Below are 27331 nucleotides of genomic sequence, written 5' to 3' on the forward strand. Positions count from 1 at the left end.
CCGGCGATACCAACTGAGATCCCAAGGTAGCAAGGCTAGCACCAATGACTACGTTTCTGTTGTGTTGAACAGCAGAAAAGTTTGAGGAATTATACAAATAATGTAAGACCAAGAATCGGCGAAACGCGATTTTGTCCAATAATAAAGTGGTATATGAGATTAACTTTATTTCTCTTTCCAGTAGTCGCAATACGACCTATCCGAGAAATCCGCGATACCAATACCGATACACTTTTGTCTGGTGGTCGCGTCGAGACTGTCAAAAATGCGTTGCCCTGCTCGTTGAGGAGACGAGGGGAAGCGAGGTGGATGAGTCGGTGGCGAGTGAGAGTGAAGAGAATCGAGAGTTGATATAGGACGTGGATAAGAGGATCAGAACAGGGAGGGATACAAGGGGATTGACCACTTCGCGAAAAAGTATGGGACGATATTTTCAGACTAACCTCGCATAAACAGAAAGGACAAAAGCTAATTGAAATGTTTAATTCCCCACAGGAATGGATCATACACGTGGTGCCCTATTTCTATTTCTAATCATCCATTACGATTCATGCTGTAATCGGATGCTGCGAGAGCTCAGGGTCGGCTCCCAATTGAGCCGGTCACCCGTGCGTCAAAATAGATATGGGTGTCATCGTGGGAAAGTAGTTGTCGATGGTGTGGAGGTAGTCCAAGGGGTACATACATCGCGAGTAAAGAAAGATAAGACGAGCTGAGATGAAATGCATGATCCATCGCTTCTGTTTTGTTTTTGGTAGCAATTGAAGGCGTATTCAGAGATGTCCGAACCTCTACTGAGACGTAGGGTACCCTCCTCCAGAGCAGAGCAAACCCCCGTGACACCTTACCAGAGACACCCTCCACCTCCTCGTAGAGGTCATCCAACTCGTTCACTTCACATCTCACTCTCTTTACTCATACTGGGATTCTTCGTGGTATACGCTCAAAAACATCAGACGTTCTACCAGACTAAAGCTACATATGCGAAACATGGTGAACAATTGCCAGCAAGGTACGCTATATGCTCGAGAGACGGTCAGTTCATCTACACTGTGCCTGAGGATGAAGGAGTGGGAGAGACTCAGTGCGTTGTCGTCGATCGTGGAGAGGTAGTGGAGACTGGTAGTCTCGGTGAGTTAGATAATCCTCAACTTGATGGGATCAGCCGGCTAGATGTCAACGACTGATGCAGCCTTAGGACTTCAGGTAAGATCCGTCGTAACTACATCGATAAAAACCCTTTAAATGCTATAAAAATCATATATCTACCTGAGGGGCACACTATGACTCCGGTAAGCTATTATGTAGCAGGTATTATCCGATGATTAATCTTTCAGTCGCACAGGGCTTCACCGACTCGCACGGCCATCCTCTTATATATGGCCACTCTCAGCAACTTCCTTTACATGGATGTAAATCGATCGCGGAAGTCATTCGGAAAGTGGAGGAGTTCGTCAAAAGCAATCCTCTGAAAGAGGGTGCCTGGGTAGAAGGTCTGGGATGGGATCAGAATATTTGGGAAAATAAAGAATTTCCCACTGCAGTGAGTGTAGTTGCAGCTCTCTCATAATTCCATCAGCTGCTAATGGCGGTTCCGTCTCAGGCGGAATTTGATTCGTCCCCTGTACTCAAAGACCTACCTATCAGCTTATCAAGAGTAGATTTCCACGTCGAATGGGTGTCGCCAGCTATCTTGAAGCTTCTAGGTGACGATATACCGGACGTTCAGGGTGGTCAGGTGGTGAGGGATGAAAATGGCAGACCAACTGGAATATTTGTAGGTTCCTTTCACCTTCAGCTAGCCGAGCGCGGACCTCAGCTGAGATCGGAAAAATTGATATGCTAGATCGATAATGCCATTGACATGCTCACTGCTATTCGGCCTTCCTGGACTGACGAAGACAGAGAGCGATATCTGAATATAATGCTGGAGGATGCGATGAGCAAAGGCTTGACAGGAGTGCATGATGCACAAGGGTTTTTGAAGGAAGTTCCGTTTTGGAAAAGGTATATATAGCGAACATTTCGTAGTGCGGTTGTAAGCGGTCAAGCTGATACAATTTCTTACGACTAGGATGGCCGAGGAAGGGAAATTGCCGATTAGGTTCTATCAGATGGTAAATTAGTCCTCAGGCTTAACAGACAGTCTAGTAAATTTTGACGAATACTCATTTTGGCACAGCTCAAGTGCGAAGACGAAGATTTCTGCGGAGATCAAGTAGAACAGATTACTGATCAAGGTAAGCTTCACTCGCTCAGAGGGTACTTTTCTGTCGTATGGACCCCAGTACTGATCAGATCTGCAATCGAAATCAGAATCACATTACATCCTCCGATCAGTCAAGCTCTTCGGTGATGGCGCATTAGGATCTCGAGGTGCCGCTCTAACAGAAGATTATTCCGACAAACCAGGATGGAAGGGATTGATGCTGAAACCGGAGGAAGTATGGGGACCACTGATCAAACAGTGGTATGATGCTGTGTGTGTCGGCGAATTCGTAGATGACAAAGTTTCCATGCTGATTTGCTGTCTCAGGGTTGGCAGGTGGTCAGTCATAAAGTGTCCAAGGACAACCGCGTGGAAGCTGACAACGCGTTCAGAATGTACACACGATTGGCGACCGAGCTGCTCATGTTGTACTAGACGCCATAGAAGCTGCTCTGAAGGGTCATCCACCAGATACCAGGAGAAATGCCAGATTCAGGTTGGAACATGCTCAGATCATGACCCCGGAAGACATTGAGCGCGCGGCGAGACTCGGAGGTAGGTCTGAAATTCGTTTTTCTCGCAACCTGCAAATTCAATGCTGATGAATATGACATTGCAGTTATTGCTAGTGTGCAGCCGACTCATGCTACGAGTGATGTGAGTGACACTTTCTATGATGAATACACCTAGGCTCATGATTCGTATAGATGTGGTACGCCGAAGATCGACTTGGCCCAGAACGTATCAAGGGGGCTTATGCATGGCGAAGCTATCTCAAGTGAGTGTGCAGTTCCTCGAAGGATTGACATGTACTGAGGATGAAGATGGGTATCAGCCACGGCGGGCGGATCACCCTGGGATCGGATTTTCCGGTCGAATCTATAGATCCCCTCAAAGGTTTTTACGCAGCTGTAACTAGATTATCAGAAGATGGCAGATCGCCTCATGGTAAAGAAGGATGGTACGCCTCAGAGAAATTGACACGAATCGAAGCGATGCGAGGAATGACCATTGATGGTAAGTTCAGCTTCCACTTGATTTCAGGATTGGGGTTTGAAACTGATAGGGATAACATATAGGTGCCTACGCGTCGTTCTCGAATATCACCGGATCGTTGACACCAGGAAGAAAGTTCGATGCGGTCATTTGGGATGATGATCTGATGACAATTCCCGATGATGAGATTCTGGACGTTAAGGTCAAGGGGGTGATCGTAGGTGGGAAGATTGTGTGGGGATCTTTGGAATGATGCATCTTCCATCACGGCCAATACGTTGTGACTTCGGAAGATGTACGGACGGATCAACTGATATTCCTTTCCGCTCAAAACTAGCTGATCTGTTATGCGCATTTTAAGTAGCATCTTTGACTATATATATAGTTGATTCATGCAGTGGGTATAGACTATCATGCACTCTGTCAAATCCTATCCGAATTGCACTTCGTCGCATTCACTACCGTTTTCAATGACCAAACCTGCGTCACACTCTATCTTCTATGCTATTCTTAATCTTAGTCTTATAGAGATGCTTCAGATCATCGCCAAAAATCTCTTTTCTCAAACCATCGCTATACCGCCAAGCGTATCTATCCCCATCCGGTAAATTCGGGAAGATACTACCCATATGCTTTGATATCCATAAACCTGTTTCGGGATCTCGCTCATCGAGTGATGTGATCGTACGTAGCTTCAACCAGTATTTGACTTTACGGGCTGCTCGACGGGATGGTGAAATCCGAGAGGCGGGTAGATCGCCTAAAGAGGGCATGATGAATCTTTGTGACATCCCAAGTCAACACCTATACTGAACAGATAGATTGTTCTATTGATAAAGAGGAAGTTGTAACTTACGAGAAGAAAACGGCCCAGAACAGAGGTAAGAAGATCTCTGTAACTAACCATCTCGGAGCTGAGACTCGGGTGGCAATCCCTATATAGACCATCGAGTTCATCAATGCTGTCAGTAACGCTCCTAGAAATGGGATCGCCATGAAGATCGTTCCTGTACCTAAGCGGAATCCTCCTGTCTGAAGAGGATGTCGATACTTCAGTATCAGTCCCCTGAAGTGCTCGGAATTCAATACCTATCGAGAAGGACGGATTTGATTTCAATCGAACTTACAGGAGAAGGTATGATACTTTCCATTAACCAAGCGTAATTCTTCATATGTCTCATAGACGACTGATCGGATCGTACCAGTTTTGATAATTCTTTCTTACCATGCTATGTATCAAGCATGCGCAAAGATCATCAGAATACAGGCAGGGGAAGTGGAGTATGTATATCTTGGAGGACGTACTCACATCATAACTCAGGTGCTTCAAGTCGCTTGAGCTAAAACAGCCACTCGAGCCCGTATTACGTTTGTTCAATTCTGACATCAGACAGAATATTCTATAAAACACCTACAAATTCGCTTGTATCAGCCTTACATGCATGTATCCATTTATGGGTGTTCGCTGCCATACGGGTTTTTGACAAAGGTCTACCTCGTGAACATAGTACTCCGAATGTATCCATTCGGTAAAGCTTAGTACTCACCTGAGCATCACCCTTCTCCATTGCCATTCTCCCCGACCTGATCAGATAATTCACATCCTTATAATTCTCCTTCTTATTCCTGTTATTCGACATACGTATATCTTCGTAACAAGCTGGTATGACATATCTTCTTTTACCATCTTTGGATCTCAAGTTGGTCACTTTCCCATCGACTACCCGATCTATCGCTAGCCATATTAAGGTGAGGGGAGCCATGCCGTACTGTGTGTGATTGTCAATGTGTTTGAGGGATTGAATGATTTAGCTTTCAAGTGATGGTACCGGACTGCTTTTATCACAGTTGAATTATTTTAAATATTATTATCTTCTTCTTGCTTTTTTTTTTTCGCTTCACGATATTCTATTTTTCCTAATTTTCTTCTCTTCCCCTCTAGTATACAGTATACTCACAGCATCCAACTGGCAATGATCCACTGTACAGATTGTTGACATCTTCACCTCTGAAGTTTTCGATGATTGAGACGCCAATTATTGTAGACTATTTCTGTCACTCTTTCGTGCCACATGTATTCGCGCTAGTTTTACATTTGGTATCCTTTCAAGCAGGCATTGGGTTTGCAATGAGTCATCCTTTCCACTATAGGTCGTTCTTTTGGTCATTTCGGCATGAGACAAACCACCATACTACGAGCAAACGCCTTCCCTCCCTTCACAACCTCTTCATGAAGACCGTTGGGACTATAAAGGAGGCACCATCTGACGAAGAACTTGCAGTAATTGCACTACCGCCACTATCACATCCCATAATACAGTACTGTATACATATTGTACTATGTTGTCTCTCAAAGCACTTGTGAGTGCGATCTTCCCGAAAGCTTCTGACTCCAACGATGAAAGGTTGGTCTGATCATCCTTTCTCACTTCCAAGTTGCGCCTTCAGGCCACTAGCATCCTACCGGACATGAGTAATATAAATGAGAGAATGTCCACATGTTTGTCAGATGCAAATCCAAAATACATGTATCTATATACTCTTGTAAAGGAACATACTTCATTGACCTTGTCGCCTTTAAATCCTGATCACCATGTCCCACGATCTACACGTCAAGCTACCAAATGGTAAAACTCACACCAAAAGCAAGGTATTCTACTACGCTAAACCCACCTCCGACACCATCGAGTTCTTCTCGGCGGTCCACAGAGGATCATGCCAGGAGACTACCAATGCGGGTCTAACACTGGCAGCGCAAGTGGAACAGAAATTAAGAGAGAGCGGAAGGTACGCTCCCAATGAAGAATCAGCTAAGCATTTCGCAGAACAGACGATTTCAACTATTCGTAGACCCTGGAAATTCTCTCGAGATTATTGCGTCACCATCCCCATGAGTACTGAATCGTCAGTCAAGTCTCTTCATCAATTGACCGAGATGAGCCAAAGTGTCAGAGCTCCTGTGATGGTCTTAGCTACTCATTCATCAGTGGAGGACGGGTCGATGAACCTCATCAAAGATGCTGGTGTGTATATTTCACCTGCTAGCGAGGTGTCCGAAGAAAACTTACGGGAAATGAATGACTTGGCTCAAGAGTTGAAGAAATCGGAGGATATATCTGCATGGTCAGCCAACGAAACAGCAACAGAAGAATATCCTGGTATGAACATCATGTCGATGGACTGGGAGGACTTCAAGGAGTTGGAACGACATGGGTTGATCACACAATCCAGTAAGGAACAATCGTTCAAGGATCGGTTGAGAAGTTGGAAACGTAAGTTGACGAAATAGTCCTATAGACTAGAAGGGACGGGTTCAGTAGACAGTCTGTTCCATACATGGTCTGCCTGTTTCTTCGGCAGTGAAGTGCATGATCCTTTGCTACTGATAATTCACAGTGCCACTTGTTGTGGCAGCTACAGCAGCTGTGTTGAAACCATAAGAAGCCATTCATAAGACTCGCCACCATCCTATCTGACATACTCGTTGGACACCACGAACAATGGAGACGCTATCGTGCAGCCGACCGTTCTTGTAAGATGCAACGCTACGAGGCTGACATTTACTTGTATAATCGAAGGAACGTGGTCAGGCAATACGTATCTTTCGTTTCAATGCTGATGCGATCCTTTCACTGGTCGTCCTTTCATGGGTATTTAGATTCTCAAGTGCCTCCAGAAGGTAGGCCGACAGAGTGTCTATATATAAACCACAACGAAAGCGTTCTCAAACTTTACTACCTTTCCTTGTTCCCATTGCCATTGGGATCACCTATCGGAATATTCTAAACTCTGATCTGCCCATCATGTCCTCTTCGCAAAGTGCCACTTCCCCGATGACACTAGTATACCACGTCTACACTGAGCCCTGCAAATCTCGACAAGTCAGATCATTCCTCTCAATGAAGAGGAATACTCCAGATCATCTGGTACTAAGATCCAAGTCATCTTTATTTAGAGGTCGCTTCACCGAGAAAGATATCGAAAATCATGGAAATAAAGTACAAAGCAGATTTCATGAATTGGTAGATACCGGTATTCGAATGAACGAATATGCCACGGTCCAAGAGTACGTCGACTCAAGAGTCGACCTCCTCAAAAGTATACTTTCTTTTGGAAATTACGAATTTCGATCGACAGATGACCCATCGGTGATACCTGCTTTGGAAAAGTTCAAGAAAATCATTCTATCGCTGAACATGATAAAGACTCTGGTAAGACGGAGGTAGGATATTTGGTTTGTGGGACCTCGGATGATCAAGTTGTTTATCCAAGTATCTATGTTAGACCCCACCCTGATACCCAGGTGGTTGATAATCGACGAAGTCATCTGAGAAGGTTTGCGGAGGCTTATATGACTAAGAAAGAGGGAAGTGGAAATAATCAGGTCGATTTGGCGGATGAGCTGCAGAAAACTTGGATCGGATGTGGAGTATATTCGATGAATTCTAAATGTATGGAAGAACTTACCAAATATGGCATTTTGGAGAATTATGTCCCACCATCAATCAATGACTTGCATACGATGGACAAGATTAGTCAAAGCGATACCAAAGTCAGTGAGAGTGAAGATACAGCTATCCGTGGAGAATACCAAAAACTCGGCAATCGAGATACCAACACCATGTCTGGGTTAGCTGATGCAGATGGTGACAATTGGGATGAAGATGCAGTATTCGAGGAGATAGATCTCACCTTTGCGTGAAGGAATAGTACGAGTCCGACCATTGACGTTGTTCGTCTTGCTCTTTGCATCCCGACATGATGGACACACGTAATAATCACCTTTGACCAAAGATGCATGATGCAGATCATCCTATATCTTGGAAGTGTGATGGTTATTCACAAACCACGGCTCATTATTGATGTTAACGATTATATGCATTGCACTGCTTCGTTCACATTCCTTCAACTATTTGATGTTCATAGATTGAATCGACCCCAGCCAGGGAGTCCATCGCCAGTACGAGAAGTAATTTTTGAGCTTCGGTCGGCTGGAAGATAGTATCTGGGGACGACTTGAGTACATATAGATTTTACGACATGACAGTCTTCGTTGTTACTGAGGTGCTGGATCACAATTCTTCACCAACATTCTTGCTGTGTCCAGGACATTCTGTAGTATCTCATCAAACCGATCTGATCCCGCGGAGCCTTCGGCCAATAACGTAGGAACGTCCAATATTTCTATTTCGAGTTCGAACGATGATATCGGTCGTGACTGAGGAGTCTCCTAAGAGATGGAGAGCGTGTCAGCTCAATCCTCTACCACAAAGCAAGATTGTAGGAACTAACTCGGGACATAACATGCGTCAAATCAACCTGACAGACTTGATGCCTATAGGTAGCCCGATCTTTATCTCTTGTCATCGATGGTGGTCCTTCGGGCATCTCACCTATTCCATTCATCGATCAATCAATATTGAGCCCAACCTCGAGAGGTATATGAAATTATTGAAGAGTTACTCACATGGTTCTTCGACATTGACACTGATCCTCCAGTCGAACGCCGCACCAGGGCAATACACGTTCATATCTGCTACTCGTCTCTTCTTGACCACCTCTACCACTTCGCCTGTTTCTCTACTCCTACTCACTCTCACTTTCCCATTTCGACCCCCTGCACCATGAAACGAATCCGTCAATTTCGATCGGGAGAACTTCACTCTACCCTGCTGTGGAGCAAGATTGACGGAAGATTGCGCAGCTTGGTTGAGAAGGTTGTTGAGCGTTTTATGCTGCTGAGGATGCATTGTAGACTGGAATGGACCGAGAGGGTAGTCTGGTGGTACAACTAGGAAGATTGACCCAATGTGAGCCAAAACTACTCTTCCCAGATAGGATTTTGATAGTAGAACACACGCACTCATCTCACTTTGTGTTGGCAGTCGTATCCTCCTTGAAGGACCTTGATGGTCAGGAGCAGTCAGTATACCTAATTTAATTTCGATCTATCCCACAATCATTAGCTTGGGACATCGAGGAAATGATATACCGTGCTCACCTCTATATTATCGAGTCCTGCAGCACTAGCCATGATGAAGTCTCCCACAACGCTGGTAAATGGATTTCGAGGAGATATATTGAATATAGATCCTGTCAATTGCATATAACTCGATCCCGTCTGAGCATACTGTGGGGCATAATCTTCCTGGTATTCCTCTGGTCGTGCTCTTTTCCTACTAGGTCCGGAATCATCTTCTCTCACTCTAGGGGTATAACTTGAGCTTCCTCCATTACTATGTGAGACTTGATGTGAATCACTGTAGTCTGCTTCCGACTCGGATGACATGATGTTTTGCGAAGGAAAGGGGATGGAGGGGTTCAAGTCAGGAGAGGCGTATCGGGGCGTAGGAGGATCACGGGGATAAGGAGGTGTTGGTAAGCTTGTAAAGCAAGGTGGGCGATCGTGAAGTGGTGTATAGGGGGCCATAACCCTTCCTCTCGATATTGAGTAGCTGATGTAGAAGACAGAAGTTGAAAACAAAGCAATTTCAATCATCTCGTTGTTATATGGTCTCGACGTCGATTAAACCGGTGAGGAAGACTGATTACGTAAGATGAGGCTGAAGTGCTTTAACGTCGTGTGGAGAAGTTGCGAAGACGATCAAGTGGATGAAATGTTGACCGACTTCGTGCTCTTTACACTTCCATCTCATCAACTCACCAATACATCACAGTCTCTGTCACAAAGTAGAACAGAGCTGCAGCATATCTCACCATGTTCGGAAATGGTGGAGATTCCTTCGGTGCCTTGGCAATGGACGATGATCAGCCCTCAGCTGGGCCCAGCACTCAAGTTATAGAAGGAGAGGAGCTGGATGTAGATGTAGGTTATGACAGAGTCGTTACCCGTAACATGCTTGCTGATGATGAGATTCTCAGTGGATCCAACTAGTCAGAACAAATCACGATGTCGATGTGCGGGTGTCGGACAGACTTGAATTAGAAGGACTACCGGCGGAGTGCAATCTGATGGTCGTGTCGAATCTTTGGGATCTACTGATTGCGGGAGGCAACAGCGGTGAGTGTCATTCAGACAAGAGCTACATACTGGAGCACTGAGATGTGATCATATTGGCCATTCTAGATATACGCATACATCGTTTATCCCAATTTCATAAGGTATTGGAAGGTGCAGCGAAGGATGCTTCTCCAACTTCAGATACCATACAGACAATATCCCTTCCTGCCAGACCAGTCTGGATCAGGTAAGTCAGATTTTGGCCAATGAATTCATAGGTACAACAGCTGACCACTTGATAGACTTGCGATGAATGAGGAGCGTCTGGTCGTGGCTACAGCTAGTGGGACTGGCATACACGTTTTCAAATTGAATGAAGTTTTGAGCGGTAACGTGAGTGTAACAGTCAGATTGACCGATTCTCATCAGTTTTATTTCTTCAGACTTCACCTTATCATTCCTTCACCACTGATATACCCTCACCACTACTTGATGTCATTCCCAATCCTGCTCCTTCCTCGAGTGACCAACATTCACGTCTTGTGATATTGCTGGCGGATGAAGGACTAGTCATAGCCGATATAGAAGATCGTAGACTGTCAGCTCCTCTTTCAGGCCCCTTTACATGTGGTGAGTAATAATATCAGACGATATTTGAAGAAAGATGTACTGACGTTCATATAGCGAGCTGGTCGGCGAAGGGTAAACAGATAGCTGTCGGTACACCATATGGCAAATTAGTTCAATACACACCGGAAGGTACAGCCAAAGCTGAGATACCATCCCCACCTGACCTCGAGTCGTACTATCCTATCTTCGTTCAGTGGTTGGAGAACGATCTCTTCTTAGTCTCCTACGCTCAAACAGGCGCTCAACCTGACGAGCAAGTGGAAACCTGTATAATACATCGCAATAAATCCGAGTTCACATTCACCAAATTCTTCGATCCGTTGAATTCAATGGGTCTGGCGTCTAGAGCAAGTCTATATCGACATTTTTCTGGATTGAAGACATGGGGAGAGAAGACCAAACACCTTGCTCTAATCGTTTCGGGAGCGTCGTCGGAGATTGGTGTACTTCACGGGCACGCTGCTAGTGAGAAGGAACCCCCAAAATGGGAGGTTTTGCTTTTGGAAGAGACTGCTAGAGGTGTATTGCCTGCCGCCAAGGCGGGTGTCAGGGATGATGCGTCTGTGTTGGCTTTAGCATTAGATTTGACCTCGACTGAGGTGATACGGCGAGGCATCGTGGGAGGAATAGAATTGCCGGATTTACCGCCTCAACCTCGATTGCTCGCTTATACTCAAGAGGGAACCATCATCCCGTTCGACGTTCGATATCCCGATGCTGGACCGTATTCTGGTATGATCTCTCCTTCAGACATCACAACTTCAATATCATCATCAACTTCATCCGCAACCCAGCCTGCGCCGTCTAATCAGGTACCAGTTACTTCTTCCGCCGCTTCACCACCTCCTGCCCCATCCACTGGCTCTGCCTTCGGCTCTACAGGTTTCGGCCAAACATTGAACAGTTCTGCCAGTGCATTCGGCTCATCCGCCTTCGGTCAAGCATCCACACCTGCATTTGGATCATCCTCTAAACCAGCTGCTTTCGGTGCCTCTGCATTCGGACAGACATCAAACCCTTCAGCATCTGGGACATCCGCGGCTGGCAGTGCTTTTGGAAGCTCGACCAAGCCTGGTGCCTTCTCAGGCTTTGGACAATCCAGTACTCCATCTGCTTTCGGTCAGTCCGCTTTCGGTCAATCCTCTAAACCGGCTGCATTTGGTTCATCCAGCACTCCTACTGCTTTCGGAGCAAGCACTACCCCGAATTCTACTCCTGCCAAACCAGCTGCATTTGGGTCCACATTCACACCCGCCCCTGCCTTTGGCTCTTCTTCGACACCCACAGCCTTCGGCTCATCTGCGTTCGGTTCTACCTCTACTCCTCGCTCGGCTTTCGGCCAGTCTGCTTTCGGACAATCGTCAAAGCCTTCAGCAAGCAGTCCCAGTGCTTTTGGCTCCTCTGCCTTCGGCTCGACATCTACCTCCTCTAGCTCGAATGTCGGCTTTGGCGCGTTCGGTTCGACAAGCAAACCTTCTGGTACTTCTTTTGGCTTCGGGGGGTCAGCCTCCGGTCAAGCAGCAAAACCAGACGAAACCAAGGATAAAACAGCATCACCTTTCGGAAGCGGAGGTTCTGCTTTTGGGTCGACGAGTGCCTTTGGAACAGGAGGTGGCAGTGCGTTTGGTGCTTCGAGTGCCTTCGGACAGAGCGCGTTCGGTTCGAAACAGACTCCTTCGTCTTCGTCAGAAGCTCCCAAACCTACTTTTGCTGGATTTGGCCCTCAGGCTTCTGCTCAAGACAAGCCTGCTTCCTCTACTTCTGCTTTCAGTGGATTCGGTCCAAAGGCTGACGGGGCTCATAAGCCAGGATCTGCGTTTGGAGGCTTCGGACAGCAGTCGACCTCCTCTCCTGCCACAGAGCCTACCAAATCAGCTTTCGCCGGTTTCGGATCCACATCTTCCCAGACCTCGGCTTTCGGTGGCTTCGGACAGAAGAAAGAATCTTCGCCCGCTCCGGAAACCAGCAACAACCCTGAAACAGACGATTTTGGCTTAGGCGGATTTGCTTCTGCTCTTGATAAAACCACTGACTCCGCTGGAGTACCAGGACTAGCAGATTCCCCACCCGGGTCACCTGTCCTCGGAACCGACAAAAAGCCTGCCGGCTTGGACGACGAAACACCGCCTGATTCCCCTCCACCCAAGGTCGCCGTTCCTAAAGCCACCGCAACAGCACCCTCATCATCCTCGTCTTTCATCAAACCTGCTACTGCATTTGGCGGAGCGCCTTCGGTCGGTTCTTTCGGTCAGACCTCCACAAAGTCATCCACCCCAGCGTTTGGCTCAGGGTCTACACCAGCAGCGTTTGCTACACCACCCTCTTCTTCTCCTTCAGCTTTCGGATCGTCGGCATTCGGTAAACCCTCTACTATCGGCTCTTCATCACCTTCTGCATTTGGAAGCAGCGGCTTCGGTCAGACTTCTGTTTCCGTCGGATTTGGTAAATCCTTTGTCCCGGCTAGCACTAAGCCTATAGGTAATATCAATGGTGGTTTTGGTGCTTTTGGGGTGAAGTCGGACGGAGAGAAGAAATCAACAGGATTCGGAGGATTTGCCAGTAATGGTACTTCTGTCTTCGGCGGTGATGCGGATAAGGACAAGAAACCAAATGCTTTCGCCGGATTCGGCGGCTCTGGCACATCTATCTTCGGTAGTGCAACGGACAAGAAAGAAGAAACTGCATCAGCATCCCCCGAAAAACCAGTAACTACATCAGCATTATCCTTCGGTGCTAAACCTGCTACCACTACTCCACAGAAGGAGGCAACAACCGACCCAGCGCCCCCTACACCTGCAGAGCAGGAGGAAGTTCAAGGCTATGACGTTCCCGAATCATCCGAGGAATCTAAGCAGGAGTCTACGACACCGGCAGCTACGCCTGAGAGGAAACCCCCAGCTGATCAATCGACTACTCCTGACTCAACCCCCAGCAAGCCAACAGAGCCTTTTAGCTCGACAATGCCTATCGATGAACCTGCTGAACCTGTGAAACCGCCCTCACTCGAAGAAGATGAAGAGCAAACATATCATGTCGAAGCTGGAGCAGCCTTCCTTGACGACGGTCATGCTACGGATGAGGAGTACCAGGATGAGTACGAAGGCGAAGGTGACAAAGAGGACTACGAGGACTACGAAGAGTATGACGAAGAGGAATATGATGAGGAAGAGGAAGACGAGGAAGAAACACCTTTGGGTTCCGGCCGACGCAGATCATCGTCTATACCTCCTGACATGTCACCGATCAAAGAGGAAGTATCAGATGAACTTGCTTCTGACGAAGATGAAGGCGAAGCAGAGGAGGAGGAATATGAAGAAGAAGCTAGTAAAGTTGAGTCGGAAGTATCGACCACTCGATCACTTACGAAATCGCCTCCAACATGGTTTGCCAAACCTTTCAAGACTGAAATACCTGAGACTACTGACAACGAACCTATCTCTCCTACTCCTGGTTCGGAAGGCGCCTCGTTATTCGCTCGACTCAGTCCGGCTCCTTCCATCTCGCCTAAGGAAGAGAAGAAAGAACCCGTTCTACCTTCGACTACTCCAGCACAACCCAAACTCCCATCTGCATTCTCTTTCAAACATGCTTCCAAAACTAGCTCCCCGTTGGCCGGTCCGCCTGAAAACGCAAGTACCACTCCGGAATCTTCACCCGCTAAGCCTCCTGCTGCCTCAGGCATATTCGGTGGTAAAACCACCGAGCAGAGTAATAAAGCGGAAGATAAACCTGCTGCAAGTGCTTTTGGTCTTTTCGGTACTAAGCCTACTGGAGACAACAAGGACCTATCAGCTGCGCCTCCTGCCTTCAGTGGATTCGGTAATTTTGGTAGCAAGCCTACAGAGACTAAAATAGACGAAGCGAAACCCTCCAGTAACAGTGGATTCAGCTTGTTTGGTTCAACGCCCTCGGTGGAGCAAAAGGAACAAGATAAAGCGTCCGCATCGACAACAAATGGCACCTTCAACTTCTTCGGTACCAAAGACGTTGAAGTGCCTAAACCTGCTTCTCCTGCACCTTCTGCTTCTGATGGATTCAGCTTATTTGGGAACAAAACAGCAGAATCTGTCAAAGCGGAGGCTCCTCCGTCAATTTTTGGCGCAGCCAAAACCATACCTGCGATATCGGCAGGAGCATCAAAGCCTGTCTTTGGTTTGGGTTTAGGTAAACCAGGAGCTCCTGCAACTCCGTCCGATTCGCCTGCTGTGACGATCGACAAAAGCCAGCCGTTGTTTGGTAAACCTGTTCCTGCAGCTTCACACATGCCTCCCGCTGCTCCAGTTGTACCCGCTAAGTTCACCTTGCCAACTCGAGAAACTGTCGCGCCGCCCTCTACTAGGCCAGATGACGGGTCAAAATCTATGGGCGCGATAGTGGAGAAAATCATTCTTGCTTTAGGAGATGACATCGATAATGTAAGTTGACCAGTTTATGTTTTGCTTTCTCAATGCTGATAAAACCTCTCAATAGCTCAAAGCCGTTCTCGATGCCAATGCCAGATATCACCAATCCTTCAACGCTAATGGACTTCCCCCCGTGACTGCAGACAACTTGTCATCACACGATATCATCGCTTTCTCATCGATATCCCAATTGACCAACATCGTCGAGGACCTTCGGAAAGAGCTGGCTGATTTGAGGAATGAGGACAACGGTACCGAGCTGAAATTGGCAGAACTGCAATCTCGCATGTTGAAGAGTAAGTCCCTTTGAGCAATCGAGCAAGCAGGAGTGCTTATATGGGTGTACTCTTAGCGGACATGAAAACTGGCCAAGCGGACAAATTCCTGAAAGCTAGACAAGATCCATCCTTCGCTAAGGTTATGCAGATCAAGGACCTCAGTCCGGAACAAGCTGCAAGCCAAACGAGACTCCGTAAAGCCGTGCAGGTGAGTGATAGGGTACACTAACTTGAAGAACATTAGCATTCATTCTGACACTGTTTTGTTGAATATTGTAGATCGCCGAAACCAAGATTGAAGAATTGGAAGCGTCTATAGCTGGACTGAAGAGACGAGCTGAGTTGCGAGAGCAGGGTAGGAGCAACACGTAAGCCAACTCATCAGACCTCACAGAAGAGTGAAGCAATGCTTAGATGAACTGACTTGGACTCTTGTCAGCCCACAACCTGCTCTTGAGAGGGTACAGCGATCAGTCAGGAATATCGATGCAGCCATCCGAGATCGTCAGCAAACCATCGATGATCTAGCTAGAAGGATAGGTGGCGTTAGACTTTCCTCACCTAGTAGATCTGGTTCTCCAGCACCTTCATCTCTTCGAAATACACCTAAAAAATCCGCTATCGTCCATTCCTCAGCCACGGCGAGATCAATATCTTTCGAACCTACCAAAGAGATATTGAAGGAAGTTGACAGTGCTTTGAATGGAGAGAAAAACAGTAGACTATTGGGTAGATTGGAGAAAATCAAATTTGCCAAATTGACCAAGCTGGAGAATCAAACCAATGGTAATAAGAAGCCAGTAATGATTGACGCTTTACCTCTTCCCGGTCAATTACCACCATCTTTCTTGAATAGCATCAAGTCACCTTCACAACCCACAAAAACTAAAGTTGAGCCAGCCTCCACCCAAATACCTGATTCTCCTGCGCTACCATCGACACCTTCAGTTCCTGCCACCACCAATGAGACTACAGCAACACCTTCCCCATCTTCCACGTTTGGCGGTATAAAATTCAACCTTGATCCGGGGAACATATCCGATCTCGCCAAATCGACAGGAGGGATCTCAACTCATAGAGGCAGTGGAGGTGGATCGACTAGGTCTCATACGAGTGCTGCAAAGTATGTACCTCATCAATCGCCTGGAACTGGCACTGCTGCTAGTCCCGTAGGTGGAAGTGGAATATTTGATTTCAATGGGAAGGGAATGGATGGGGAAGAGAAAGAGAAGGAAGGGAACAGTAAACCTTCGGGATTCTTTAGGTGAGTAACAAGAGTTGCGGTTAATCGTCGATACCCTACGAGCCTTGATGCTGATTGGTATATTTGTATCTAGTTTCAGTGGATTCGGAGCGAAATGAAAAGGTAATGGATCGGAGATGAAAGTGATCATATGAAATTTGAATGAACAATTACGGAAGCAATGCAGTCAAGCACTGAACAACCAGATCAGGATCGATAAAAACGCATTCATACAGTATTCATTATGCATATTTATTACTCAAAGCAAGATTATTTTCAATTCCACTTTCAATTTCAAATTATACAACTGATTACAGTTTAGTACATCAAAACATCCGCACAGAAGCGTGACCGATTTGTTTCCTGATCTTAGTACTCGGCGATGACAAGTTGTTTACCTAAATCCATCAAGAAATCAGTATAAGCGAAAGTGAAAGATATTTTGTGCAGGACATCAGACTTACCAACGGTAGGTCTCCTCCTTCTCGCTTGAGGTAGAGCAGCCTGTACTCCGACATCGAAGAATCCGAATCCTCCCACTACATCAGTCTCCAAAAGTAAGCATATATCACATTTTATCGGTTGATTTATGGTTGTTGTTTTTTTGGGAGAAATAATACTCACATAGTTCTTCATCTTCCCTATCTTCCTCACCATCCATCTCCACCTTTTTACCTGTTCTCGCATCTCTCATCACACCCGTATGATCAATGAACGCTTCCGGTCTCTCATTCGCCTCCTTCCATAATGTGATTAACATTTTTTGTATTTCAATAAGATACGCTTGGAGAGTCTGAAGTAATCTTCGAGTTTGAAGATGTTTGGATGACATGCAGACTGATATGCCCTCGTCTTTGATAATGTATCCTATACACGTCAAGGTGTTATCAGTCAACCACAATCGAATCCGACTCCAGTGAGAGAGAGCGTTTGGTATCACTCACCTATTCCATATCCCTCTGGTGTGACTGGTCCAAATCCAAACAACCTCAAAGCCGGATTCCCACAATTCGAAGTAGACAGCACACTAGTTCCCAAAAGGTTATATCCCGGATCCTTGAATAAAGCTGGAACACGAGGTTTTTGTCTTTCGCTTTCCGGGGCAGTAGATCCAGGTACCTGACCGTGAGTCGGTGCATCACCATTAACGCTCCCTTCGCCACTCAAGGTGGATACTTGAGTTTGAGGTGAGAAGAGGATGGCCGATTGACTTGATGGTGATATGGGTCCATTGCCATTACCGTTGTATGAGCCGCTCACTCCGTTCGTGGCTGAGCTACCTCTTGCTCTTGATGCATGATAGGCTTGAATGTCTCGCTGGATCAGCGAATACATCGCGTACAAATGTCTACGATCATGAGGTAACCTCTTCAATGTCTTTCTTTCTCTGGAAATGAAGGGCACTTACCGATCTTGACCTAGACCTTGACTACATTCTTTAGTCAACTGAGTGTGCTTTTTACAAGCTTTTCGCAATGCTTCGACCTTTTCATGAACCGATGCGTGATCTGAACAGAAGGCCTGAAATAGACCCAAGAATCAGCTGCATGCGCTCAACTGGATATACAGAGTGAGTCGACCAACTGACCTTCACAAATGACACTGATTCAGGTTGTACAGTACGTATAGCCTCGGTACGCCCATGCAAGAAAGCTTTCGTCATTGCAGGTTCGTATGTGCTTTCGACTCGGCCTGATTAAGACAGGTACGGTATCAGCATTCTGTCAACATGTGGCGACAACGCTTCTATCATCCCAGCTGTCCAGACTGATCGACTCACCGTACAGTCCATAATATGCCGCCTGAAAAGCCATCTGCACAAACGCATCCGGACTGAACCCATGCCTCTTGATGAAGTTCCCTCCGTAACCTTTAAATTCCAAAGCCTGACTATCATTCTGACATATCAAATCGCTTATCCTCGTCTCAGCATATCTTATACCAGCCAATAAGTCAGGTGTCAACTTCCATTCCAATTTTTTAGGTTGGATCTCAAACGAAGGATCTTCTTCTCCATCTTCGAGATCTTCAGGTTTAGGTGGTTGTTTGGATGATTTGGAGAATGGAGATAATTTAGATTTGAATAAGGATGGTGTAGATGGATTGATTGTCTTTTTTTGCAAAGTGTCAATCCATGCCATTTTCATAATGTTGTCGTGTTGACTTACCTTAGCGAATAATAATACCAATTCTGTATATACATCCGCAGCATATCTCAATACCGTATGACCATCTACACCGGTGTGTTCAAAGTTGATACCTGCCTCTCCATTCGAGCAAACGATGATTTGCAACTATGAATATCGGTCAGCTCCTCGTGAAAGCGACTAGAGCAATTCCAACTCACCTTATCATACCATCGATTCGTACATGTACCAGTCTGCACACCACCCTCCAGCTTATATCCACCACATAAGAAGTTCCCACATAATTCTGCAAGATCTTCTGGACCAGCATCATCAAGACAAACGATAAATAACGCAGATTCGACCACCGACAGACAAGAGGCGTTCAATTTGTTCGATTTGATCAAGTCGGCTCGGAGTGATGACCATATTTTACGAGATTCAGTGGTGAGTATTCCAACTGAATTCGACGCGACCTACAAGCGAGCACGACGACGTCAGTTGTAGCCCCTTCATTCACTATTCTGGTATGAAATGTATGACAGCCATGATACGGACTGAAATGAAGATGGGCGTCCACTTACAGACTGCACCGGTGTCTTATCAGCATCCTTCACAATCGCTTCCAAATTGTTCAGAATCTCTCGATCGGTCAACAAAGGTCGATCTTTCGAATCGAGACAATCGAACCAATCTGTCCATATGCAAAAGATCTGTATTAGCTTGGTCACTCTTCGAGTCAGAGGGTGAATGCAAGACATTAGCTCACAGAATTGACCTCTCCTAAGAACGACAATATGTTTACTTTGCTCGTGAACTTCCATCCGACATCCTCGCTACACCATCATTATCAGCTACGTTGCTTACTGCTTCAGGTTATGGACTAGCTTACATCAGTGGGTACACGACAGGTAGCGAACAATCTACCATATTGACTCATATCGAGGGGTGTACCCCTGACCGTGTCCGCTTGGAGATAGCCATTTCGAAGATCGTGGATGAATGACAGAGAGGAGAGGATCAGGGATGCTGCTCGGGATAATTGTGGGTCCGCACGGGGTGTTACGTCGGAGCTACATGAATATAAAATCAGCACAAACTTAGGTGGGATTCGCAAGAGATCATTTGAGGCTTACGAGAGTACGAAGAAGGGGTTCTGTGATGAATCTTTTCTTTCAGCTACGTTCAATTTTGGGTTGCTTGTTTTCGCCTAGTTGACTCACCAAGCTTAATACGACTGAATCGGAGTGAGATAGATAACTTTCGTCTGTGTATGTAAAGCAGCCTATCAGCACTCTCTCTTGGTCCTTCCATGTCCATATATGTCCATATACAGATCATTTACTTCATTTCACGGGCGAAGACTCACACCAGAATTCCTCTATATAACTCTCCTTCTCTTTCGCATACTCTTCCAATTTCCTCTGCCATTTCTCCCCTTCCCCACCTTCCGTCAGAAACTCTTCGACTACTTCTTTAGTCCTCTGATGTTCTTCTGGAGTTTGCAATCCCTCTAGAGCTCTGAGATATCTCTTGAGGGTATCTTTCAAAGGTGGGATAGGAAGTTTAGGTAAATCGGGTGTGAGTAAGGCAGAAGATTTGGTTCGTTTTGCCTGAGGGTGGGGGATGTTCGGGGCAGTGGTCAATGATGTTTGAGATGGGAGCGATTCCGACATATTGGCGTTGGCGTGCTTCTCTTCTTGGATGGAGGATAGAGATGGATAGTTGTTATTCTTGACAGATGATTGGTGAGATGTTATATATACGAGTGAGGTGCGAGTACCCCACTGAAAACAGACAGATGACATATTCCTCAACTTCTACCACTCATCAACATTCCTCCGGTTATTCGGTATTGGTAACAAAACCGGAGTTTGAATTACCGGGTATGGACCATTCAATTCAATATCCGATTAAAACCACCACCACTCTGTCTTGTTGCAAAACACATCCATCCCTCAAGATACTGCATATATACTGGATGAATATAACAATGGAATGGACATGAACTAGATTCATCCAAACTGATTTATACGGTACGATATGATCAAAGAAAGAGGACATCTTTGTGAAGAAATGAATGATTGGCTACATATTTCACTTTTCATAACATTAAGATCAAAAGGTCATATTAACGAAAACGTCAACTGAAATACTATGGACAACACATCAGATCTAAATCTATATTTCGCTATGATCCTTATCCCTCCAGTACAAGGGACAGGGATGGGTTGATATCGGATGAAGTTTGAGGTTCTCAAACCATGTCTCACTGGACCGATTGAGGTTGCGAGACCGACTCCGATTGAGATTGTGAGACTGATTCCGATGGAGGTTGAGAAGGAGCTTCGGTAGTTGGCATATCAGATAGAGTAGGTTTGAAGAACATTGTTGTGATGTACTGTACAAATGGGATCGATGGCATCAATCAGCGAAGATGTCCGTTGAAATATATACTATTCTTCATACTCCTGTCGGAAAGAGACACTACACCACTCACCTTCTTCCTATACCTCGTAGTCGTACCAACACCCAACGTCCCATTCCTGATAGCGCTCGCCGTCAAATGATTCAATACCACATGATTCGGCACGGCCAATATCGAGTTATCGTCCAGTGTAGCTGGAGCTCCCGAATATCCAGTCTGATTGGCCATGAGGGGATCATGCGAATCCCATAATCGCTTGGTATCATTGTTCACTATCACTTTGTCTAATATCCTAGGTAAGGTCGGTGGAGCAGGTACGTTCGGTAGGTACGGTACTGATTTAAGGAATAGGGAGTATTCCTCAGGTGAGAAATGATTAGGTAGTTCCTCGATGTACTGGTATAGTGTTAGTGCCGGTGGAATCGAGGTAGTCCATTGCGATTCGTCGTCTATGCACAGGGATAAGAAGTATAATTAGCATCTTGTGGGAGATTGCAAAGCGACATTGGGTATGTTGTCACCCAATAAACATTAAACTCCTCATGAGAGAAATTGTACTTCGATAGACTCTCGCTCGTCTATGGTATTGGGATTGAGAGACATCACGCACCATTCTCCTCTTTCACGGCAGGTTTCGCATCCATCGCCCATTCCGCTCTCATCTCCTCTTCCGTCTTTGGCGTCTCAACTTCTATCCAATTGACCAATGTCCCATCATCGTCCGTCGCCGTCGATATCAACTTGCTGCACATCCATGAGTCATCCACGATGAATTTCAAGCGGTATTGGCCTGGGGGTAAGCGGAGGATCGTGCTGAAATCGTGGGTGCTGTATGATTGGAGTATAGCGCAATTAGCTTGAATTGTAACATTGAAATCAACAGTGAACAGAGAATAGAATAGAATCTTTGTAGCATAACTGATGTGAGGTCAGATGAATGATAGAGAGAGAAATTCAATTTCTCACTCACCTTCTATGAAGCTTGATCCTGCCTTTCCAATTATCCGCAAAGTTCCCCGTAACGTAAACATTCTTTCCACCTCCCGTCCAGTGAATCGGAACGTTCACCATCCCATCGTCGGTGGGCTGCAAATTTTGCTCGGTGGTGGCGGGTAGAGGTGTAGGAGCCTTGGTAGGTGGAGGAGGGGATAGTCCAGTTGGTCTACCTAGTGGTTGAGATTGGGGAGTTTCTTTACCTGGTATAGGTATAGGCAGAGGTGTTTTTCTCGCAGTTGCAGCATCCTGAGCAGCTGTCGTAGGGAAATAAGGATTATTTTCTTCCGTCGCAAGTCTAGATTGTACGTTTGTATTTGGCATCGCTATAGGAGCTGATCTAGGTGGATTATCAATTCTTGACATTGCGCCTAAAGCGTTGGCATTGGATAATGGACTGGCTGTCCTACCTCCTAATACCTGTTGCCATTTCTTTTGATTTGTCGTTCCTCCCGTCGCGCCAGTCGGGGTAGTAGGTCCAGGAGAGGGAGAAGTATTTTTAACGGCGCTAGTTGATGGTGCGAGATGATGGGAAGTATGAGTATGTGTAGTGGGTACAGGTGCAGCTGGAGTAAGTGCCGAGGGAGTGAATGATAACTTGTTCAGGTCAGGAAGTTCCAATGATTTCCTTCGACGAGGTGATCCACTTCGGTTATGCGTACTTCCACTAGGTGAAGTGGGATTAGATGAATTAGGTGATATATGTGTTGGTCTGGCGGGCATAGGTAATCTCAAATTCGGATGATGTCTATGTCCGTGTCCATGGTGAGTTGTGGTAGGTGTAGGAGAAGGTGAAATTAGGTCATCGTATCCTATCTGAGGATGATCACCTCTGCCATGATGAGGGGAACCATGTTGATGTGAAGAAGGTGTATTACCCATCTTCGTTTATTCTATGCTACAGGTTATATTGTCATAAAATACCTTGACTCGCCCTTTGGCTGGGTGTGATGAGATTGCCTGGCTATTGGGTGGTGATTGATTGTCGCGTGCAAAAGAGGGTTGCTTATCGACTTCAGGCGAAGGATGTGCGGTGATGGGATGATGGTAGACTAAAAGTCGTGATAAACTCGTGGATCCGTGGATCACAGGGTGGATGTTGAGCGTGTGTTTGGGTGGGTAAGGAAAGGTGTTATGCGGATGTTGGTGTCTGGCTGCGATGTGTGATATGCGATATGCTGATATGTTGATGTATGATTTATATGCTTACTTGAATGCTCTGATGACAAAGGTGTATAAGATAGCATGATAGCATGTGAAACTAGGGTTGCAGTGGTACAGTGGTATGTATTGTATGGTGGGTGGTATTCCGGGGTTGTTGGCCGTGATGATGTGTCCAACCTACGTGGTACTGGAATTGCCAGATTGGGGAATTGTCTCATATCAATATCACCCCCGCAATCCGATCACACATCCACCCTCAATGCGTGAATGGTCCCCCCTTTATGCTACTGCTCTACTCGTACTCACATCATCATCATCATCGTCATTCACACTCACGTATCTCTACTGACAACAACTACGACCGACCTGAACTCGACCATCGTTCATCCTTCTTATCCGCCTGTCATCACCATATTCATATTCCATCGCGTACAACTCTCAACTCTTTCCCATTCACATTCCCATAATAACCATGGCAACGAGACCAGCACCTCCAGCACCTAATCAAGCGAGTGGGAGTAACAGTAACACAGGAGGGAGAAGGTATAATTCAATAAATCAACATCAATATGGGGGATATGGTGGAGGACAACAGCAGAATGTACCCCTACCTAGGCAGAAGCCTAGGGTGGGGCAGTATATAATAGAGAGGACGTTGGGGACGGGGAGTTTTGGAAAGGTGAAGTGTGAGTTTGCTCTTTTCCTTGTAGTGGCAGCTAGGGGCGGGATGGGGCGGCATTCATACTGGTAGCTTGGGGTGGGATGGGGGGCGTAGTATACAAGGGTGGGAGGGTGGGATATATCATATATGGCAGCTTGGGGTGGGATGGGGGCATAGTAGTATAAGGGAGGGAGGGTGGGAACGGATTATACTATATACTAATCACTATATGGTGTATATAGTGGTATACTATCCATAATACACCTTGCTGACTCACCGTAATCACCTCACAGTGGCCACACATGCGATAACAGGACATCAAGTCGCTCTCAAGTTGATCAACCGCGCGAAGATAACTACACCCGATATGAATGCTAGGGTGAAAAGGGAGATACAGTATTTGAAGGTGTTGAGACATCCTCATATCATCAAGTTGTGAGTGTTGTCACATCGACACTCATATCTCCTACAACCTCTATTTTACAATCAGAGCCCTATATGTCTAATGATGATCGCCGTATCATGCTGACCTCCTTTCTCTACACCAGATACGAAGTTATCACCACCCCTACCGACGTGATTATGGTGATGGAATATGCGGGTGAAGAATTGTTCAATTATATCGTATCGAAAGGGAAACACGGGGTGGGTCTTCCTTATCTTTATCATCCTGTTATTTTTTGAAACAACAACATCGGCTGATGTTCGATGTTGATACGACAGATGACGGAAGACGAAGCTAGACGATTCTTCCAACAGATGATATCAGCTATAGAATACTGTCATAGACATCATATCGTACATCGAGATCTAAAGCCTGAAAAGTGAGTGATACTTTCATCTTGATCCTCGAGAAGACATCCCCTTTGTCGGAAACATTACGATCTACTTCACGACAATGACTTGATTTTGACGATTGACAATCGATCTTACTACAGCCTCTTCCTCGACTCCCGAAGGAATATCAAAATCGGTGATTTCGGTTTATCCAACTTGATGACGGATGGTGATTTCTTGAAAACGAGTTGTGGAAGTCCTAATTATGCTGCTCCAGAGGTCATATCTGGAAAGTGAGTATGACATCTCTGTGTATTCTAACCCATCAATCATTCTCCGTTTGCCTTTCACCTTGCTGATCTACATCCCCTCGTTTTAGACTATACTCTGGTCCCGAAATCGACGTGTGGTCAGCAGGTGTGATCATGTATGTCTTGCTATGTGGTAAATTACCTTTTGATGATGAACATATACCAACGCTATTCAAGAAAATCGAGAGTAAGTCGTCTTTCACTTTCATCATAACATCCTGTGTTGTGTATTACCACATCGAATAACAAAACTGACAGACTCCGATATACCTAGATGGTGTATTCCATATCCCCTCGCACGTCTCTGAACCCGCTCGACACCTTCTCAAACGAATGTTAGAGGTTGATCCCCTAAAACGAGCGACCATAGCGGAAATCCGTCAAATGCCATTTTTCCAAGAAAATCTACCTAGATATCTTGAGCCTTTACCTGAGATGGACCGATATCCAGCATTACCAATGGACGATATGACCACTTTACTTTTGATTAACGAAGGTCAGGCAGATCCTAAGAAAGTTGCAGAAGCCAAGGGGATGGTATTTACAGAGGATTTGGGTATAATCGATCCTGATATTGTCGAAGAGCTTTTAGAGAAGATTTCGACATACACTGAACCGATGGTATGGGATGCGTTACAGAGAGATGGTGATAATCAGGTGAAGGTGGCTTATCAGCTTGTAAGGGATCATCGAAGGATATTGAAGGATTGTGAGTCGAGATTTCTGGCTCTTGCAGCTTATAGCCTATCACCCGTACCTCCTCAACCAGATTTAGATTACAACTTAAGACTGACATCTAATGACTCTCGCACATCAGCCTATGGATTCGAAGAGGATGAAGACACGTCTGCAATGGAAGAATTCATGGCTTCCTCGCCTCCTGCCTGGAACGCTGATATACCTGTGAGCTGAAGGGACGGTCTCTGAAAAGTACGGATAGCTGACCATTCATGCTGTATCGTTAGCCACCATCTCAATTGCAGCAGAATGGCGTAGATGAGCAAATGGATATCGAAGAGGATGTGGATTTGGAAATCCAGGATATTCCTAACGCTCATTTCGATGTGCTCGATAGTAGTTTACCGGGGTATCTGACTCGTTAGTAACAATCAGAACGGTCATTATGGCCAAAGAAGATCAAGCTAATAAAGTATTCGGTATCTCACCTTCACAGCACCATCATCATCAGGCGCTTCAACAGCCTTAGCGACACCTACGTCCGAAGTACCCGGCGTAGATCCACAGGGAGCGGCCGAAGCAGCAGCTCGAGCCTTACTATCACCTCCTGTTCCTGACCCACCCAGAAGATTAGATAAATCCATGTCGAAACCGAAGTGGCATTTTGGTATCCGATCGCGATCGCCCCCAATGGAAGTGATGTTGGAGATATACAAGACTCTCAATGTATTGGGAATGCAATGGAAGAAGAAAGAGGATATAAACTTGCCCGAAATTGGTGGTGCACCTCCCGGAGGATATACGGAAGAAGTGGAAGCTGCCCTTGAACAATATGCAGAAGATAATAATGGTACTAGACCTGTGATGGGTAAAAAACCACCTACGAAAAAGGAGGTTTTGGCTCAGGAGAAATCGGCTCAGAGCTTGTATCATGTTGAGACTAGGGCCAGGTATGGGGATGTTATTGTGAGTGACACATTTGGACAAAGACTCTTCATTTCCCGTATTCGTAAATACACATACATCTCCTCTTCTCTTGGCAATAGCATTATATGATGTTGTGTATAGAGAGCACTGCTGATTTTCGTAATCTCTTTAGGTCCGTATGGATCTCCAACTCTATCGAGTCGACGACCAACATTACCTCGTAGATTTCCGTAATCTAGGATATTACATGGTCACAGAGAAAGAGAAAGACGTTATTGACGTCTCTCGACATGATGGTGTAGACGCTTCGTCAATGATTTCTGGACGTACTGGCAATACGATTTCTTCATCCAGTACCAACACCAACACCAACACCAACACCAATACCAACTCCAATGGAAGCAGCGTACCCAAACCGAAAGATCCGTCGGGTCAACAGTCGATAGGAGGTGTCAGTGGACCATTCCATTTCTTAGAGATGGCTTGTCAGTTGATTGCTGAGTTGGCTAGTGGGTAAACTGATCCAGAGGAGAGAGCGAGGTGTAA

The 27331-nt window shown here is 45.9% G+C and overlaps 9 protein-coding genes across 9 annotated transcripts; 5 read left to right on the top strand and 4 right to left on the bottom strand.

Annotated features, from left to right (window-relative positions):
- Nucleotides 1-779: 779 nt before the first annotated feature.
- L199_007003 (uncharacterized protein) lies at nucleotides 780-3458 on the top strand (the record flags this gene model as incomplete). Its single annotated transcript, XM_064892700.1, has 14 exons — nucleotides 780-1131; nucleotides 1207-1292; nucleotides 1346-1543; nucleotides 1604-1777; nucleotides 1847-2007; nucleotides 2075-2117; nucleotides 2183-2240; nucleotides 2317-2480; nucleotides 2537-2548; nucleotides 2602-2764; nucleotides 2829-2866; nucleotides 2917-2987; nucleotides 3045-3226; nucleotides 3289-3458. The coding sequence occupies 14 exons, from the start codon at nucleotides 780-782 to the stop codon at nucleotides 3456-3458; spliced, it is 1872 nt and encodes a 623-aa protein (XP_064748772.1).
- Nucleotides 3459-3690: 232 nt separating this feature from the next.
- L199_007004 (uncharacterized protein) lies at nucleotides 3691-4968 on the bottom strand (the record flags this gene model as incomplete). Its single annotated transcript, XM_064892701.1, has 5 exons — nucleotides 3691-3985; nucleotides 4062-4237; nucleotides 4333-4434; nucleotides 4515-4616; nucleotides 4753-4968. 5 exons carry the CDS (start codon nucleotides 4966-4968, stop codon nucleotides 3691-3693), a joined length of 891 nt encoding a protein of 296 aa, XP_064748773.1.
- Nucleotides 4969-5798: 830 nt separating this feature from the next.
- L199_007005 (uncharacterized protein) lies at nucleotides 5799-6494 on the top strand (the record flags this gene model as incomplete). The annotated part of the gene is made up of 1 exon (XM_064892702.1): nucleotides 5799-6494. The coding sequence occupies one exon, from the start codon at nucleotides 5799-5801 to the stop codon at nucleotides 6492-6494; it is 696 nt and encodes a 231-aa protein (XP_064748774.1).
- A 514-nt stretch (nucleotides 6495-7008) lies between these two features.
- Nucleotides 7009-7907, top strand: L199_007006 (uncharacterized protein; the record flags this gene model as incomplete). The annotated part of the gene is made up of 2 exons (XM_064892703.1): nucleotides 7009-7416; nucleotides 7509-7907. 2 exons carry the CDS (start codon nucleotides 7009-7011, stop codon nucleotides 7905-7907), a joined length of 807 nt encoding a protein of 268 aa, XP_064748775.1.
- Nucleotides 7908-8261: 354 nt separating this feature from the next.
- Nucleotides 8262-9635, bottom strand: L199_007007 (uncharacterized protein; the record flags this gene model as incomplete). Its single annotated transcript, XM_064892704.1, has 5 exons — nucleotides 8262-8435; nucleotides 8498-8598; nucleotides 8673-8996; nucleotides 9069-9153; nucleotides 9207-9635. The coding sequence occupies 5 exons, from the start codon at nucleotides 9633-9635 to the stop codon at nucleotides 8262-8264; spliced, it is 1113 nt and encodes a 370-aa protein (XP_064748776.1).
- Nucleotides 9636-9923: 288 nt separating this feature from the next.
- On the top strand, nucleotides 9924-16745 carry L199_007008 (uncharacterized protein; the record flags this gene model as incomplete). The annotated part of the gene is made up of 10 exons (XM_064892705.1): nucleotides 9924-10031; nucleotides 10088-10226; nucleotides 10293-10413; nucleotides 10469-10559; nucleotides 10610-10796; nucleotides 10851-15211; nucleotides 15267-15495; nucleotides 15552-15685; nucleotides 15757-15845; nucleotides 15917-16745. The coding sequence occupies 10 exons, from the start codon at nucleotides 9924-9926 to the stop codon at nucleotides 16743-16745; spliced, it is 6288 nt and encodes a 2095-aa protein (XP_064748777.1).
- A 344-nt stretch (nucleotides 16746-17089) lies between these two features.
- On the bottom strand, nucleotides 17090-20522 carry L199_007009 (uncharacterized protein; the record flags this gene model as incomplete). Its single annotated transcript, XM_064892706.1, has 15 exons — nucleotides 17090-17118; nucleotides 17185-17259; nucleotides 17345-17587; nucleotides 17665-18068; nucleotides 18129-18241; nucleotides 18309-18412; nucleotides 18501-18831; nucleotides 18889-19014; nucleotides 19068-19322; nucleotides 19431-19540; nucleotides 19616-19682; nucleotides 19739-19919; nucleotides 19983-20002; nucleotides 20070-20113; nucleotides 20216-20522. The coding sequence occupies 15 exons, from the start codon at nucleotides 20520-20522 to the stop codon at nucleotides 17090-17092; spliced, it is 2409 nt and encodes an 802-aa protein (XP_064748778.1).
- Nucleotides 20523-21115: 593 nt separating this feature from the next.
- L199_007010 (uncharacterized protein) lies at nucleotides 21116-23149 on the bottom strand (the record flags this gene model as incomplete). The annotated part of the gene is made up of 4 exons (XM_064892707.1): nucleotides 21116-21247; nucleotides 21347-21723; nucleotides 21885-22102; nucleotides 22245-23149. 4 exons carry the CDS (start codon nucleotides 23147-23149, stop codon nucleotides 21116-21118), a joined length of 1632 nt encoding a protein of 543 aa, XP_064748779.1.
- Nucleotides 23150-23903: 754 nt separating this feature from the next.
- On the top strand, nucleotides 23904-27302 carry L199_007011 (uncharacterized protein; the record flags this gene model as incomplete). The annotated part of the gene is made up of 11 exons (XM_064892708.1): nucleotides 23904-24117; nucleotides 24386-24527; nucleotides 24641-24737; nucleotides 24816-24916; nucleotides 25031-25162; nucleotides 25249-25367; nucleotides 25455-25889; nucleotides 25998-26083; nucleotides 26146-26278; nucleotides 26355-26824; nucleotides 26958-27302. The coding sequence occupies 11 exons, from the start codon at nucleotides 23904-23906 to the stop codon at nucleotides 27300-27302; spliced, it is 2274 nt and encodes a 757-aa protein (XP_064748780.1).
- Between the last annotated feature and the right edge of the window lie 29 nt (nucleotides 27303-27331).

The sequence above is a fragment of the Kwoniella botswanensis genome, chromosome 2 (genome assembly GCF_036426115.1).
Source record: "Kwoniella botswanensis chromosome 2, complete sequence".
Classification (NCBI taxonomy): domain Eukaryota; kingdom Fungi; phylum Basidiomycota; class Tremellomycetes; order Tremellales; family Cryptococcaceae; genus Kwoniella; species Kwoniella botswanensis.